General features: G+C 39.2%; 1 protein-coding gene across 1 annotated transcript in view; it reads left to right on the top strand.

Moving 5' to 3' along the window:
* Positions 1 to 18,246, top strand: part of LANCL3 (LanC like 3) — a 37,230-nt gene extending 18,984 nt beyond the window's left edge. The window contains exons 2-5 of the mRNA XM_027741943.2: positions 7,365 to 7,488; positions 8,460 to 8,657; positions 9,975 to 10,182; positions 11,264 to 18,246. Of these exons, the coding sequence (XP_027597744.1) occupies positions 7,365 to 7,488; positions 8,460 to 8,657; positions 9,975 to 10,182; positions 11,264 to 11,423 (690 nt within the window). The 3' untranslated portion in view covers positions 11,424 to 18,246. The remainder of the gene's footprint in view (positions 1 to 7,364; positions 7,489 to 8,459; positions 8,658 to 9,974; positions 10,183 to 11,263) is intronic.
* Positions 18,247 to 18,911: the final 665 nt, after the last annotated feature.

Raw genomic sequence — 18,911 nt, forward strand, 5'->3', positions numbered from 1 at the left:
TTCCCAAGAAGCAGCCTGCCTAAGTTTCTAGCAGCAAATGGTGGTGTCCAATTAAACTAGACTTGCATCATGTTTTATTTTAGACTACAGGCACTGCCATGGTTCCTGCAGTGTTTGGGGACAGTCATTCATGGTTACAGTGTTTTTATCTTTTGCAAAGGCTGTATAATGAATCCCATTTCCTGTTGTTCTGGAGCTGGGAGAATGGATAACACTTCTTATGCCTCTGCATATGTTGCATACATCAACCAGTTCAAGCACCAGGACAGCTTTGCTACAAGAAATGTCTGTGGAACAGATGAAGGTGTGGATTCACTTCCAATAAACCAGCAGACCTGCTGTTATAGGGAAGTAAGATGATCCAATATACACAGGCAGAGCAGATGTTCCTTGCTTAGTAGTGTAAAAAATGGGATGGGATCCTGGGGCTGCACAGCTACAGCACACTGGGCTGCCTATTACCCAAACAAGAGTGCAAGATGCCCAGCTTGGAAGAGGTTTATCATCATAATGCAGAATTGTCAGGGACAGGTTTCTAGAGTGCAGAAGGATAGATCTCCCCTCAGGAACTGACAGTTCCTCACTGCAGTTTTGGCATCAGTTATTGCAGGACTCGTGTACTGATGTACATTCTGACTGGGACTAAGCAGAGTCAGAGGTTTTCCCACTGATGGCTTCTACATGAATAATCTTCCTCCTACCTGTGAGGGGAGAATAGATGGAAGGAAAGCAGTACCCCTGCGGCACTAATCTCCCACTTGTTTGCAGCTCTCATAAGCTGCTCCAGAGTCTGGTGGAGGAGTGGTTGACACATGGGAGCTCCAAGCAAGGATTTGGATCACAGAAAGGTGATCACCGATCACCCAGTTCCCAGGGTCTTTGTCCACACAATTGCTCCACCATGCACTGGGAGGATGGTGAAGAATAATAATAATAAAGAAAAAAAATTGTATGTGCCTGTTGAAAAACGTTAGGGTAGAATTCTGTGATGTAAGAAGAAGCCTCTCCAAGCAGTGCCGGGCTTGTTTCTCAATTAATTTGCAAATCTTTTTGCTGTTTTTAAACATGCTTTTCAATTCATGCTCTTGAATTTGGGTGCAATTTTAGGGAGAGATGCTTGAAATTAAATTGTTAGCTCTCTGTGGTAACTCTAACCCTCTACTAGGCAGTAGAGAACACGCAGCTGGGGTGCAGACAGCTGCCATTCGAAAGCCTCAACGCAGGAGTGCATCCCAGGGTACCTCACTTCTTCTTCTGTGATAGGACTTGTCCTCCTGAGAAATTCCCTGCTGTCTTTGCTGTTGACCAGACACCTTTGGCTGAACAGGACCTAAGCTCTTAATATGTAGCCTGATACCTCCTCAGTCATGGTGGTTATCAGAACTGCTCTGAAGTCCTTCCTGCTTCAATTCTCCAGCAGCAGAGAGCGGGGTGGTTGTGATTCCCTACTTTATGATAGTGATGGGGATTTCTTGTTTCCTTCCCAAGACCTGGGAGAACCACTGCATTAGAACTGCATATCCAGCCAGACCCTGGTGCATTAAAGTGAAAGATTTTGGGGCCTGAACATAACCGGGAGAAATGTTTTCCCTCTCTCTTCATTGACCCAGGATAGGGGGAGCTTGAAGAAAGGTTGAGTCTTTTTGGGCATCCTCCCACTCCACACACCCTCTCTCTCCCTTGCCCCTGTCTCTGCTGGGCATTGTGATTTGTCCTAAGATACAAACACCTAGTGAGAATTGTCCTAAGGTAAGGATACTCGGTGGGAACTGCAGGAGGAACTGTCCAGATGCTCACATAATGAATACATTCCAGAGATGTGGGAACTGTGATGATGGTGCTTGGCTTTGGTCCTGCAAAACAGTATAAAATGCTGCTGGAGGTTGGACAAACTGGGCACTCCTGCAATTCCCACCTGCAATTCCCACCTGGTGTTCTTATGGTAGGACAAATCAAAATGCCCATCAGAGGCAATCACAAGAGGGAGTGTATGTGTATGTGTGGGGAGATGCACCAAAGACCTGACTATTGTTGCTGTCACAAAAGGCCAATTGCTGGTTTTGCTTTGAAACTCTCCAGCTGAAGCTGACACACGCAGGGATTAGAGATGCCCAGTGCATTGGACCAACCGGGTAGCAGCAACAGCTGTTCTCTAACAGCCTCCTGTCTACAGTAACAGTTCTGCTCCATCCTTTTCCACAACACTTCACATTCCCCTTCTGAAGGAGAAGTTTAACAGCAGAATTTTATGGGTTTAATGAGACCTGTGGAAATTTTTTACACTGTTAGCATTAACAGAAGTTCTGCATTGTCTTCTTTACCAGTAATCTGATTCATCAGGAATAAAAGCAACCTTGAGTTTCTGATTGGACTCATGATTAGTGACCCACAAAACAAGACAGCAATAACTGACATTGCTGTTTTCATGCCACTGAGGCAAAGGGCAAGCCTCAACCCTCCCCAAATTTACATGTTAAAAACAAGCAATACCAATTAGATCCAGAGGGAAGTCTGATTTACTCAAGATTGCAGTCAAGTAGCATTCTCCAGTGAGCTGGCAGAATAATACTAGTAGTTGTCCTGAGTCTACACACAGTCATGTAGTTTTGTTAATATGAGAAAAAAAACCGGCCATGACATTGCATGGAAAGATCCCTGAACAATCCCAGCCCCTCTCTTTGGCAGAAAAAGATGAAGCTTAAGGAGTGAACTTAAACATCACACAGTGCAGTAAGTTATCACTAAATTACCAAGTTGGCTCCATAATCCTGCTTGAGTCAGCTGTCCTGCTGAACACAAACATGTATATCTTTTTTTCCCCAGAATTGTTGGTTCTTATAACTAATTCACAAGCTCCCTCTGCTGGGCTACCAGCATAGGAGACTGATGGCAAAATTCCTGTTATTTGCAGACTGACCCATTTTCTTCAGGTTATTTTGATGTGTTAGGTGCATATTAAAGTGGTTTTACATGCATAGAGGAAGGTTTTTTCCACAATAATGTAAGTGTAGCTGTTACCTCCTAAAAGTATATGTGCATCTATCAAAATGATACTTGGCTTCAGTAATGCTTTCAGTTACATACAGGAAAGAGCTCTAAGAAAATAAATACAGCTCTTTTAAGAGAATTAAAAGCTTACAGTCATCAAGTATACTCGGTACATTGTGCAGTTCTATGTAGCAGTGGTTTTCAAAAGGCAAAGTATGAGCCAAGGGGCTTGTACAGGGAATGATGAACTGCTGAAAATGTTACAGTAATCAGAAGCAAAGAAGAGCTAGTCCTTTTTTTTACTTCCTAATTCTCAAGGTCAAGATTTGTGTCTAAAATCAAAACATATATTTAGAGCTGGGCATTGTCACAACTGATACATTGCAAAATCTCTCCTAGTAGATTAAAAGGAGTTGTGAAATCATTCTCTTCCAACTAAACAATCTCAGATTGAGAAAGACTTCTAACAACAAAAAAGGATGGATGGTGTTCTGTGATTGCTGTAGACATAGCACTTCCTTGCTGGCTTTTAACAGGGATTTACTGAATGAAGTATCTGCCTCAAATAATTCACAAAACTGTGGAATGCCTTAATGGGAAAAGGCATATTGCCCGCAGTGGCACAAGAGAAAAATGGAGAGACTTTAAAAACAATCACAGTGGCTTTTCTACTGTAGGTCAGGCTCCTGGGCACAGACAGTAGTACAAATACTAAGTATTACTTCCTAAGTGCTCTGCTTAAAGTAAAAGGTATATGGGAATGTAGCTGTCACCTGTGTGAGCAAAGCAGTTATTTGCAGCACACAGAATCAGTGGGCAATGATATAAAACAGAAAATAAAGGACTCCACCAACCTACTGATACAGAAATTGCAGGGGAAACGTGGAATGCCTGTATTCCAAACTTCAGTCTACTGAGGAGAATAAAATGAACATTTCTGACATCAATTGAGACAAAATCACCAGTTTTGACTAAAGTGGACAGACCATCTATACTTAACCTGGGAAAGGAACATGTATAATTTATATGTGTTTGTTAAATAGCTGAAAGCTTAAGAAGGCAGGTGTGACAGGAGAAGGGGGAATGGCCTTAAACTAAAAGAAGACAGCTTTAGACTGGCTATTAGGAAGAAGTTCTTTACTGTGAGGTACTGAAACAGGTCGTGGTGGAGAAGTTCACATCCCTGGAAGTGTTCAAGATCAGGCTGGGTGGGGCTTTGACCAGCCTGGTCTAGTGGAAGGTGTCCCTGCCCATGGCGGGCAGTTGGAACTAGATGGTCTTTAAGGTGCCTTCTATCCCAAACTGCTCTGTAATTCTATGATAGGACAGGTTGTGATATCTTTAAAAGTAAAAAAATAGTTGGCTGAAGTTTTAAAGCACCAGCAATATATCTCTTAGTGTCAGTAGTCTTTTGGCTAAGTACTGACAGGATGAAGAATAATTTTACCTATGCTTATGCTAAATGACATTCAAGAAGTTTCTCAAAAGATGTAGCTATCTCAAGCCTGACTTTTTTTCTAGGTAGCATATTCTCATATTGGCTTTATTGTTCATCAAAGCATCTAACAGCTCCAGAGGACGTGACATCAATATGCAATTTATATTCTCAAAGCCTTGAGGATGATCAGTCTATTTCTCTTCTGCTCCTAATTAAACATATTGCTTCAGTAATCCCCAGGGGCAAGGAGGCATTGTGACTACACTGAAATGAAAATGAACTCTGTAGAACCACAGCTACATCATCGGTGGTTATGATTAATGTATTCTGTGATTGTTGTTTTGGTCGTAAGATTTAGCAGTTTTATTAAAGATACTGTAAGGGAGCATACAGAGACAAGTCACAATATTCTTTTCTTGGTAAGATGAAAGAAATCTGAGAAGGTTTTAAGACAGAATTGGTTGAAGTAAAATACAGCAAGTCAAGGGAGATCTTAAATGTGATTTCTGATTATTCAGACTTTGCCAGGCCACTAATAATTATGGTTAAGTGAGGGTTTCTGTTCCAGCCAACCATTTCCTTACAATAAGGAGCAAATACAAATCCTTCTTATTTACGTGTTTTGGGAAACAGGCAGCAGCCCTGCAATGATTGTGGATTGAGGCTCTTGTTAAGAGATAATTTTGTAATTAGCAAAAAAATAAGGTTGTTTTCCAGATACACACGTAATTTTCTTTGCCATTTTCTTTGGTAATGTAGAAGTGGATCAGGTGGGTTGATTTCTATCATCCATTCTAATCATGATTCTAAATATCATTTTTCATCTGGCTTTGCATGTGGGCTGCTTTTGCATTCTGAAAAAGAGGTGATATTCATTAGCATATTTCATTATGCCAGATAAAAGGGTATACTGTGTATACACTTAAGTATTCATACTGCTTAAGTGCTTGACTTTTTACATTTGCTTTATATTAAAAAACGGTGAACTGAACCTTCTTTATGCAGCATTGTGGAAGGCAGGATTTGGGTAGAAGTTTATATGCATTTGAAATACATATCCAGCATTTTAAAATAGACATTAATTTCATTTAAAAATTAAATGTGGGGAACATAAAAATAAGCTTAGCAAAACATGGTCTGTGTTGAAAGCTAGAAAGGGATTACTACAAAGGGAAAATGAACTAAGATTTTTCTAACCAGTGTGCCTTTGCCTTCCAGGATTACCATTAGTAGACTTTATCCTTCACATTTATTTCTAAGGGGTTACCTTACTAATGGTTTTACAAGGAAGGTATGGAGTCTGGAGGAATAGGTCCCAAACTGGCAGATATTAAAATTAAAGCTCTGGAGAGAATTCACTGTGTCTCCCTATTCCTCTGCTCTCCTCATTTGCTTAGGATTTAAACCATTTCTTTAAATTCTGTGAAGCTAAAATGATTCATTTAAAAATGACTGAAAATGAGTGAAGTCTCCAGATGTTAATGGCTTATTTACTTCTACTGCAGGAACATTAAAGAACACTAATGAAGATCAGAAGTAGGTTGTTCTCCAGGGTATAAATATCATAGTCATTTGGAGCAGCTGTAATAAAATCCCTTGTTATGAGGGAGCAAGGTGAGACAGGCAAATAAAATTTTTCAGCTATTACTTTTCAGACAAGTTTTAGGTGACATTAATTTTCTGTAGCGTCTTTTATGTGCCAAACGAGAGAACACAGTTTATAACTTATGTTGCCTCCATACTTAATGCTATCAGTATTTTTTAAACTTTTTAACCGAAGAAGTAATTGTAAATCCTATGATAATACAAATTATAGCAAACTCAAATGAGTTCAGAAACATTTCAAAGACATCACCTTGATATTCCAGTTAGTTTTAGGACTACCATTTATCTTGTCAAGACTATTTGTGCAGCCTTTTTCTTTTTGTTTTCCTGTTTCACTTTGCCCTTTTTCTTTCTCAGTTCTCTTTTCATAATTTGAAATATATTTCTTTAAAGTACTGCTGCCATACAGGCTTTCCCCTAAAGCCAAAACACTACTTCAATTAAGGTATTGGTTGGTAATGTGCAGGTGGGGCTGACACAGAGGAAATTGCCAAAGATTGCAGTGAATAGAGTGCATATAAATAGAGTTGTAGTTAAAACCTGTAAAACTGATCCTTCACTGAATGCTTTAGGTCAGTAACTTGGAAAAGTTCATGTCTGGTGAAATATAAGATTTATCAGTCTTACTTTTGACACCACTAAGAGTAAGGCATTAGTCATTTCTTAGGACTGCAATAAAGGCAGCATTGACCTGTTCATGATGATAAAGTCCCATAAGCATAGCTAACCTCTCTTCATAGAAACCTGTCCTGCACTTCATTTTTCACAGCATCTTCTTGAGGTAAGAAAGCCTGATTTTTTTACTAAGATGTTTCCAAACCCACACACATAATAGTGATATTCAATAAAATCTGGTACCCTCCTCTTTGCTTCCTCTTTTTTTATCTTGTCTGTAGAAAAATCTGTCTAGCCTGGTGTGTCCTAATAAAGCCTGTAACACAACTTCTTTAGTCTTTCCCTTTGTCTTATCCTAGCTTCTCTTCCTCCAGTCTGGGGGCTGCTGTTCTGCAGCTTGCCTGCTGCTTGCTGTCAGGCCTAGGCGCTGGATCTTTAGGAAGGAAAAGCTCTTAGTGGGCCTTTTTTCACCTCATCTGTGCAGCTAAATGTTTGGCATTCCCTTCCTGAGATGGGATGAAACTGTTTTTGAGAATCATTATGTAAACTGACTATGTTATGTAAGGAACTTTTAATAATGATGTACATTACAGCATGCTCATAAGATTAAAGGCATTACTTTGTCTTGTGCACCAGCAAAAAAGCAGAGTCCTGAAAAATGTCTTAAAAAATTAAATTATTATAATAGACTTGATGTTTGTTTGATGTTTCTGTTTAGGTGCTGACCCCAGCACAAATAAAATCAATTTGCCTGGCCATACTCGAATCAGGAAAACAGTATGCAGTGAAGAAGAGGAAACCATTCCCACTCATGTATTCCTACTACGGAACAGAGTATCTTGGTGAGTAAAACACACCAACGGCTTTGACAGTGATGCTGTGTGTAGATGCTGAGCTAGCAGGCACTTCAGAAATAAAATACATAAAACCTACAGTGTGGGATTTCTCCTGACCCAGTTGGGACCATCCAACCTCCTAAAACTGCTAAGGGAGACAAGGAGCTGGAAGGAAGGACTGATGCTGCTGGGGAGCACTGGGCAACACAAGAGGTGCCTGTGCTGCACCAGGGGAGCAGCAGGGAGCAGCTTCATTCCCTCTTCTCCTTCCTGCCCTGGTAAATCTGCCTTGCCAGACAGAGGCAGCAAGAGGTGCCCATGTCTGTGTGGAGCAGGTTACCCGAGGGAACAGAGATGTTTTTGTAAGCTGCTGTTGCCATGCAGGGACTTGCTGAGCAAGTGCAACTCAGACATGTAGTCAGGTCCTACCCATTGAGAGCAGCTTTAGCTGCAGCTCATCTGAAGCAGTGGGGAAAGGCCATTGAGCAGCTCCCTGGCAAGGTCCTTGAGGTACAATATGCAGAAAGTGTGGGATTGATTTGCATATATTAGCGAGTTCTCTGGCAGGCGACCAGCAGGAGAAGTCACTGAGTTGTGTGTGCCACAGACCCTGGCAGGTACAGACAGTTCTTGCACTGAAATTTACTTTTTAGCTGACTGATACTGTCAATCAGGAACTGAGAATACCCATTTATGGCCCAGTTCCAATTTGAATTTCAGTTCAGGTTCAGTTTAACTTCATGCACTGAGTTTCAGTCATATCCTAGTGAAAGCATAAAAAATTCATATATATTTTTGCAAAGCTGGAGGAACTGGAAATGACAGAAGTAGTAAAATATCTTTTATTCTAAGCACTGTTGTAACATGCATAAAGAAGATGAAGGAGCTATGTGCTTGACAAGGAAATCAATCCCAAGGGCAAGTTGCCATGAGGTTGAGGTAGGACCCTCTTATTTGATTGTTTCTGTTCTTTACAGGTGCAGCTCATGGGCTTTCGTCAATCCTTCAGATGTTGCTCTCCTACTATGAGTACCTGCAGCCAGCAGATCAGGAGCTTGTGTGGCAGAGTGTGGATTTCCTTATGGACCAGGAACAGAACAGCAACTGGCCTCCTGAGCTGGGCGAGACAATCGAGCGGGAGAATGAGCTCGTGCACTGGTGTCATGGAGCTCCAGGTTCTTTTCCCATTGATGCTTTGAATAGCCAGATGCTGATCACGTTGCTTTTTCACATTAGCTGATTCCATGCAGAAGATAATCTCAGGTTAAATTTGACCAGTTTTGACCTTTTAGGAGATGCAGGCAAACTATCTAGACTTCTTCTTCCAGTTCAGAGTGTTTTATTTATTGCTGAAACAGCTGGAACAGGAGGTATATTTTCTGCCTTAAAAGCATAGGTGCTCACTGCTGAAAGAGTTCTGGTGATCCTGTTTTCTGCTTTTGCTCCCATTCGTAAGACCTCAAAGACTGGTACAGCTGAGTCAAAAGCAGCATGTGGCTGGAAAGAAAAATGGTATGTGAAAGAACACAGATACAGACACATCCGTGAGTTTGGTGAAGGACTCAAGAATACCTCTTTTTTTCCCCTGTCAGAATTAAAGTTTAAGCTGCACTTTTTACATGGATAATGCATAATTTGACCGAAGTATTTTCATGTGAAGTATAGTTTGTACTAGCAGGAGGCATTTTTTCCAAAAGTAATGCATATAAACTGCTTTCCAGAAAAAAAAAATCAATGCTTAGTTTGGGTTCATGAGGTGAGGCTGATGTCTCTCAGCAATTCTGGCAAGTAATGCTGCATATTGAAAATGCTGCTTTACCTCCAGGCAGAATTTTATTGCTAACGAGTGATATTGTCTTGATAACAATGGCACTCTAATGAAGTGGAGTAAAAACAGCTTTTGCCTACCAAATTTTATTATGATTAATTTATTTAAATCCCCTCTAAAAATAAGCCAAATAGCTTTTTTTTTTTTTTTTTTTTAGTATGCATAGCTGTGTATAACTAAAATAAAGCAGTATGGGCCCCACCGGGGAATAAAAGTGAGTTTCTTTTTCTCATCTAGTAAAAAAAATTATCTGTTGCGAATGTAAGAAATTATCTTGCCCATCTTTCTGTTTCTATCAGTGTAAGTAGGTGAGGTGAATGGGGATTTGGAAATAGTAGAAGACAGTGGTAAGAGTTTACTGTTTTAAAGGCAAAAATGTGACTGCTGTTTTAAATTGATAAAAGTTTGGGAATCTTAGAGTAAACCCTGAAATTCAATGATACATTGAAAATATTGTCACAGGGAATGGGTAAGTACATCTTGCCATATGCTTTTTTATCATACCGGATACTCCTCCCTCCACATTTAGCATACAGAGGTAGCGTTGACATGTGCAGAGCATGAAACTGCAGTTTTTTAGTGTATTAATCTTTATTTTCTCAAGTGTTCTATGAAACCCTTGGCGTCCTTACTACAAAAGATAATCTCACTGCTCTTTTCCTAGGCATTGCATACCTGTTTGCCAAAGCTTACCTGGTTTCCAAGAAGCCTCAATATCTGGACACTTGTATCCGCTGTGGAGAGCTGACTTGGCAGAAAGGCCTTTTGAAGAAGGGCCCTGGAATATGCCACGGAGTGGCTGGTAGTGCTTACGTGTTCCTGCTGCTATATAGGCTCACTGGAAACTCAAAATACATATACAGGGCACAAAGGTTAGCATTCCTGTCTTCTGGATGTAGGGTAATACTGGAAAGTTTTGGGAACATTTATGAAGCAGCTCCATCTGTGATCACCACTCGGTTGTAACACGAGCACTGAGTTGCAATGAGCTGTGGGGCAGGAGCTCTGCAGTCCTGCTTCCAAGCTGCCTGCGGTGGGAGAAGCATCAGGTTCTCCCAGGCTGCCTCCCTCCCTCCCTGCCCCAGACCCTGTGCTCTTTCAGAGGGAACTGGGCTGGATGTGGAGGGATGACGTGCAACCAGGTATCATCCTGATGTGAGTTCAGAAATCAGCCAAGTTGTGTACCTGAGTCCAGGAGCAGAGTAAAACATGATTTGCTACATTTTTTTCAGAGCATTTAATGCTATTTCTTTCAACTAGTGAGAAAATAAATATAGGACATGATTTGCTGTTATTTTACAGGTTTTTAATTTATCCTTCCCACCTTTAGCCAGTTTGACATTGTGCTGTTCAGTTTAGCTAGTGGAGTTAATTCCATTTTCTACAGGTGCAAGCATGTATGGGCCAGTGAAAATTCTGTCACAGTGCTGCAACTAGCTTTAATTATACATCTGTAACTTAACTGCATATGTTTAAAAACATAGAATTCAATGTTTGTTATTGTTTTCCTTACAGCATAGGACAATGAGGGAAAGTGGTATAATAACTAGGGTAATTTATTTTCAGCCATTTGCTTTGAAGTGAGAACCTTTTATTTGTGTAGTTACTTCAGCATGACAGAATTTGTTGCATCAGTGTGAAACCTTGCTTGCATCCTAAAGGTTATTAAAAAATACTTGTTTAATGATATGTCTTACAGAAATCAGAAAAAGTTTACAGCTCTTAAACAAGCAAAATGCACATACAGATTGCAAAGGTTTGTCTCTTCAAAATCTAATGGACCTCAGTTTCTTGTGGAAGTTGGATAGTGTAGAAGTTGCAGATAAGGTTAAATAATGATCATTCTATTTTTTTAATGGCTGAATGTTATTAAAATGATGCTTTCAAACAACAGGTAAGTAGACAGAGTGTGATATCAAATAATAACAAACTCTTTTTTTTTTTCTCTCATAGATTTGCAGAGTTCTTATTTACAGAAGAATTTAAGGCTGGTTCCCGGGCACTAGAAAGTGTCTATAGTCTGTATGAAGGTTTTTCAGGAACTGTGTGTTTCCTGACTGACTTGCTGCAACCCAACCAAGCCGAGTTTCCTCTCTTCAGTGTCTTTGTCTAAAGACTGACACCCTCCAGGGCCACATCCCGGTGGCGATGGGGGAGGGCACCTGCAGTTTCACTTTTTTGTCAAGACAGGCTATTTACAAAACGAGCCAGTGGTACCACTAATGCTAGCCTTAATGTAGCTGGGAGTCAGGTGAAAAAGAAAACACACTGGGGCTTTAGGAGGGAAGTGTGTGGTCACCAAAAATGGGTCAATGAAAAAAAAAAAAGGGGAGGGGGGAGTGATTGAATCTGATGGGGTAGATATTTAGCTGTAATAAGAAGCATAATCTAATCATTCAAGTGAGAGAGAAAGGGGCATTATCATACTTTTAATTTGGCAGTTACACAGGAGAAAAAAAAAAAAGTCAAACTAGAATTGCAGGGACACGCAAAGAAGAAACAGCAATGTAGTCAGTAGGTTTTAAAAAGAGTCCTGCAAAGACAATTCATGAAGCAATGCACTTACTGGGGAAGGTGTTGTAGACATTTCACTACACTGCACAAAGGCAAAATCTGGGACTTTTTTACTTAAACCACATCTGCTAGTTTTAGTAACACGTATTAGGAATACCTGTATATTGGAGCTCTTTCCTCTTCATGTGCATGTAATGACAGTTCTGTAGATAGCTGTGAGTTCAGGCTGCAGCTTCACAGTTCATTTCAGCAAGTGGAGTCTTGTGCGTAAATGAGCACTGAATTTGACCCTTCCTTTCAGAGCTCAGTCTGTGACAAGGAGCTGGTCTCCTTCCTGGGTTATTGTAACGCTGTCACTTGTCAATAATTTCCCTGTCACTGGGAAGGTGGGTGGAGCTGTGGAGAAGACTTGGTTAAAAAGGTTCTGTAGCAAAGATACAGCAGGCAGATGCTTTCTTCATGATACAGCATTGCTAGATAAGTATTGTTCAGTGACACAAAAGCTTCCTTTAAAAATTACTTATAGCAGCATTTCTGAACAGTAACATACATATTTCAAACAATGGAAAAATCTGTTTTCCTTGATGAATTCTTCACTACAAACCCTGCAAACTGAATGCAAACCTTGAATGACATACTGATCTTAAGAAAAACCTGGTAACAAATTCAAAATTGCTTCTTTTCCTAGTAAACAAAATAGTGTATATGCCCAAATGATTTTTAGCTATAGAAATAAATGGGTTGCTCAATACTAGTTGCACTAGCACTTAAGGTTGCAATTATATGCTGTTTTATATGTATTATAGATATGACATGGTACTTGAAAGCTAAAGAAACCATTGACGTAGATTTGTACTAGAAATACAAAAACAATATCTGTAGGTAATATATATTTACTATTTATTCATTTATTTTTATTTATATGGGAATAATGTAACACAATTACCTGTAAAGACAAATTGGAAAGACCAGTATGTCAGAAACGGAAGTTATAGAAAAAAAGCAGATATACATGCACTGCCAAACAATGCAGTCTCTCTTCCTGCATTCTCAGCTGGAGGAGATTAAAATTTCTTTATTTTTAATGCCTAATGGATTAAAGTTCCCATTTCATTTCAGTGGGCTTTGATCAGGCTATAAGTTGGAGCAGGGTCTTGAAATCCCTCCACATTTTAATGTAATAATCCCATTCCTGCTCTTGCCACTGTAATTTTAATGAGATGGGTTGCATGACTATGAGCTGCAGATAAGGATTTCTGTTATTTTGTCTTGCCCTGTGCAGCTCTAATTAATTACTTAATAATAGAAATAACAATATTTCATTAGTGAATAAAGCAATGCAGTCCTGTATCAGTTTGTCAAGAATTTAGGTATCTTTTAGCAAGTGCAAATGTTACAAATCAAGATACATTTGCTATGTGTTTATTATTTGTGGGTTAAAAGGTCTTCTAAGAAAGCCATAAATGTCACTTAGTTGATTACTCTGAGCAGTGAGATGTGTGCACAGAGAAGGATGAATTCCACAGGGAGGTGTACATGTGAGGCTGAATGAAAAAGTCGGTGGAGATGTGTGTGAGCTCTGCCCAGCAATGTTGAAATGCTCCTGTTAGATCAGAGGAAAGTCAACTGTCAGTAGTCAAGATCCCATCTCCATTAGGGTGTTTATCTAGTTGCTTCCTGTAATGGATGTGGCTCCTATATTTCATAACTGGAATCTTTTTAAACAAATGTCTAAGGAAGGTAAAACTTGGTGTATCCGCTTTCGCAATGTGATCAAAAACTTTTCAATCTCAATTTTTATTGTAGGGTAATGTCACTCAGCTTAAGCGAGTGAGTAACATTTGTGCCACAGCATTTAAATAGCTACTATAACTGTGTTCTGTCTTACACTAAGCCAGAGAAATAGGTTTTGCTGTGATCTGGACTGAAACTTTTGCAGTCCTTCATTTATTGCTAACCCTTTTATTTAGAGATACAAACATTAACCAAAAGCATCTAGTGTTTTGATGACAACACCTTAAAAAAACCCTAAACAACTCCAAACTTAAGCCTTAACACATATCAGAATAGTAATCACGAACTTTTAACTTTGTCCCCAGTGCCTACTTTTTAATTATCAGTGGGCCACAACATTTAATTGTTTCCAGTTAGTTATCTCTCAGGAGATGCTTGAGAATGAAAACCATTGCCAAAACCTCAATAAATCTAGAGCATGATAAATCAGTAACTTAGATTCTGACCAAGTTATAAGTGCTGATACCATAACATATACCACATGTGTTAAAATTTACCATAATAGCAGTAGACAAAATCACTCTGTTTTATTATACTTTACTTCCAATGGTCAAGTTTGCATTTATCTTTAAATGTGATTCTTCATAAACGGCAGGAAATAAATCAAGAACTCAGTGTCAGTTTTCTAGTGGTTTTTCCTCTGTGTCCCTTTGTAGAATTAATTCCTTCCAAGTTACATTCAGAGGAGACTGATCTGCTCTGTGTTGTGTTCAACAGCACCTGCAAAACAGATCTTTCTCCACAGCTGTTCTCCATATATGAAGCCATGTGTTTGGCTTCATTTGATACTAATCTGGTGACAAAGAAAATAGTTACTTGAGTAAGAGTTAGTCCATTCAACAATAAAAAAACCCATGTAACTGCCCAGTTTTTGAAATCTAGGTCCTAAACATCTTTCTGCAGGTTATGTGAGTTGGTCACTGACTTCAGCAAGGGCAGCACACAAATATCCAGTATCATGGTTTGCATCTAGTAAAAATTTTGGAACGTGATTATTCATCTCTTTCATCAGACATGGCAGTTTGAGCTCATTCTTAGAGCTTTGTGGCTTTTCTTACCTGACCTGGCTGGGTTAGGGTGGCTACTAGATGTGCTGCAGTCACAGCTTCTGAACACAGTGTAAATACACCCAGGGCTCTTCCGAAAATCCCAGTCATTAAATGAGCAGGGGTTTTTTTCATCTTTTCCTTCCTCTTTATTGCCTATCTTGATTTTATTCTTTGTACTATAAATGCTTATACATACATGCTGTTGCAACCTTTATTTGTTGCTTTTAAGACAATGACAGGAAAGTAACCTGAGCAGAGCCCTCGACACTTTTTGGTGTAATAAAAAACGAGATTCTCTGTGTTCCCTTCTTCCTGCTTGGAGAAATCGATCATGCAACCTTTGCTAGACATTCTCCATGGGCTGCTGTCTCCTCCTGCTCCTGAAGTGGGCCCCAGTAGACTGAAAAAGTGTATTCCTGAACAGATTCTGCCATGGTGCTGTGACAAAGGACTGTGTAACCGGAAACTGGAGAGGCCTCTTTCAAAGTGTAAAACACAAGTAACTACGTCATGTTTGCACATTAGTTTCTTGACTGTGTTTAGTTTCTAAAGTGTAGGCAATAGGAATTTAAGTGATATAATAGTATTTCTGATTATGGTGTTAAAGCAAAGAGGATGCATTATGTGGTATTGATGCTTATTTGTGATGTACCTGTGTTTGTGTGGTGCTGTTTGTGATTAAAGCTGTAGATTACACATCAGTTTAAGGAGCTATATACTGTTCATGACTTTTGGTCTGTCACCCATAGATTACTGTCAGGGAATAATTTTGAGAGAAACTAGATTGGTAATGTCCAGATGTATTGATTTCAGGATTAATAGAACCAGACGCAATAAGTTTTATCAACAATACAGTTCTAACAAATATATCTTCATTTTTACCTGCTACTCACAACTTCTCATCATAACAACATGTTCATTTTGTGCCACTGCTTTCAGTGCTTTCAATATCTGCTTTGTTTGCATCATTGTTGCCTTTGGTTTCCCTGCCTTTCTTTCCCAACCTATGAATAACTAGAGAAGGCTGAAGAAGCAGCCCAGGTCTTTTGTTCTTGAAAATAAAATTGATTAATTTTGCTTAAGCAGGGTATTCCACTAATTTGCATTACATTATTTTATGCTTCCAGGTGGTCTCTTCTCACTGGCTCTGCCTTTTCCCACTTGCTAAGGAAAAGTCATTATACTGTGTAACGACTGTCACTGATGTTTTACATCATGGAGCATGGTCACTTCTCTAGTATCTCAATTCTATTAAGACAATCAAAACCAAGTGAAATGGCTTAACATTCCAAAATACACCTTTAATTAGTTCTGGGAAATATACATAAACGAATGCAAGTAAAGTGGTAACCCTTATTGCTACTCTGTCAGATTAATGCCATTTTGATGTTGTGATGCTAATTATATATGGGCATGTAAACAATATCAGAATACTGATTTTTTTTAAAATATTGTGGAAAAAATTGAGATATAGGTATCTGATGTATTCAGCAGCATACAGGGGCAATCTGTGTAAATGGAAACTTTGATAAGCAATCAGCTTTTTGTACTTAGTTATCTGCATATACTGTTATAACATCTGCCAACATATTGCATGTTTTATGCCAACAGCGACCTATTTTAGTGTGTGCATGCATTTTGAGAATGTACCCTTGTTCTTTGGATCTCTGAGGTCTGCCAAGTAAATCTCAGGTGCAGTAATCTTCTCCTGCATACCTTGAATATTCTCTGGCCATGAGTGTGTATTCTAATTTGTAGGAAGATTAGTATATCAGGAATAAGAATTGCCCTATAGATTTTTTTAAAGAGTAATCTTGATGTGGAGAACTACACTGATGAGCAATTGCTGGTCAGCAGCTCAGCCTGGACATTTCAGTTTATATAATTATGTCCTGGACAAAGTAGTAAGCAGCAGAAAGCTAAATTGAAAAGAAATAGGAAAATGACCAAAAATCATACTACTAGGGGAACAACATACTTCAAAGCCATAAACCAAAAACACTCAGGGCCCACACAAAACAATACAGCAGTTTAGGGATGTGAATAGGCATTTTCCTAGAAAATAGCACAGTGTGCTTCACTGCACAGGTAGTGGTACAGCGTCCACTGTGCAGGTTTCAGCTGCCTTGAACAGCACTTCATTGCCATTATAGCAATTTTCATATGCTGAAAAAAGTTTGCCTGTGAAGGAGTTGCCTGTAGCTGAACCTACTGCCTGCTGGAACAGAAGTGATGTACACTATTGATGCTGAGGCAGTTTAAAAAAAATACATTCAAGAAGCCAACAAGCTCCAACTTTTCAACCTGCCTTTGAATTACTAAACCTCCTGACTAATTTGTATTGTCATCATTGGTCCTGTACCCTCTATATTTAAAATTCTATATCATGCTCTCGAAAAAACCCACAGTTTTTAAATAGCAGTCTGCTTGAAAATACGTAAGGCCATGTTTATTGTTGATACTTAGAAGGTTGTAATTTGGAAAGCCCCTTGACTTTGTTCATTGCATGAGTCAATGAGGCGGTGGAGGCATTTAGGTCAAGTACAGCGATACCAACTGGAATGGCAGCAAAATAAATAAAAACTCATTTTGCCAAGTGGTATAATGATATTTGAATAAAAGATACTTTATAGTGCAGTGATATTCAGCAACAGCACTGCATGGCTATAGGTGCCTACTCCAGAGAAAATGTTATGGAAGTCCTGAAGTCCTGAAGTCAATTATATTTTATAGGGAGTAGAAAACCAATCCTAGTCAAACATATATTTCTACTTCAGATAGAAGAGGAAGGCTGTCTGACCAGAAATTTAATTCTGCTCTGTCTTCATTACCATGACCACACATGAGAGAAGATTTCCTCTAACAATGGTCTGATTTTGCCACTGGTTCAGCCTCCTGCACTCATTTTAAGGTCCACATATGTGAAACAGGGGCAAAACTATTACTCCAGACCCCAAGCCTACAAACTTTCCTTCACACATGAGTCCCATGGAATTAGTAAGGCTTGTCTGTATAGTATGAGGAAAGCACAGATGTTTGCATATGCAGGGCCCTATTTGATAGCAGTTTTATACACATTTTCTCTCAATATCTCTGCAATATACATGAATGCCAATACCAATGAAAAATACAGGGAACTTAAATGGCATTATTTCATGTCTAGTTTGTGTTGGTGACACTTGATTATTCAGTATATTCCAGCGTGTGATATTCATTCCTTGAGTATGTGCCACACCCTAGGTTGGTTTCTCAGTGTTACAGCCATTCACAGCCATGATGTGGTACAGGCCCGTAGAATCAAGACTGATTTGATTCTTTAGATATGCACCTTATTGTTTAAAAGCAGGACCCCTGTCCTGCTTTTCTAATATTTTAAACACTGTGATCTTTCAGAATGTGTTTATTGTATTAGTTTTGTATTGTAGATTATGATAGAAACTAGATTTTATAGCTTTTTAAAAGCAGTGATAATATTAAGCTTCCTAGTGGCAGAACAAACTCTCTGTATATCCGTATTATGAATATTAAAGCTGTGATTATATTTTGCCTTAAATAAAAGTCCAACCTTGAACAGTATGATTTTGTGTCAGATTGATTATTTCTGTACTTATCTTTCATAATGCTGGCAACTTTTCTTTTCAGAAGAGCCATGACTCAGGGCTCCAAAAGCTTTTTAGTGGTACTGTGTAAAATAAATCATAAAATCAGATAAATCGTCCAGGCTGCACATAGCACTTGGGTAAAACTACCTCATGATAGTTTCCCATGAGACAAAGCAGGTTGCTTTTGGCCTGTAGATTAAATTTTCTCACTTAGGTGTTTATTTTCAGCCTGCTTAAATCTCAGTTTTCATGGTCTCTTCTCTTTCCAGAAAGACTCCTCCACTCCCAGTGAAGGACGCCAGAGCATTACATTCACCTAGGCCTGCCCATAACAAGATTTCCATCTTTGCAATCATGAGCTTGAATTCAACTAGAGCTGAGCAATGGGACTCCAGATTTCCCAGAGCAGCAGTTCAAGAAATGGCATTTTTTAAAATTCTGGTGACAAACTAAGTTGCGTTAAAGAACAGTAGCAGACATGCAGAAGTAGCTATTAGCATTATCCCATTAATAGGCTAATAGCTCCACATCCTGCCTTCCTGTTGTGCTCCTGCTAGGTCCCAGATTTCTTTTGTTAACCTCCATGTGCCAAGTCTGCAGTTACCTGGGAACAGGCAAGGAGAAACAAGATCTATCAGGGCA

The sequence above is a fragment of the Pipra filicauda genome, unplaced genomic scaffold (genome assembly GCF_003945595.2).
Source record: "Pipra filicauda isolate LSUMZ 115617 unplaced genomic scaffold, ASM394559v2 scaffold18_size4552066_pilon, whole genome shotgun sequence".
NCBI classification, from domain to species: domain Eukaryota; kingdom Metazoa; phylum Chordata; class Aves; order Passeriformes; family Pipridae; genus Pipra; species Pipra filicauda.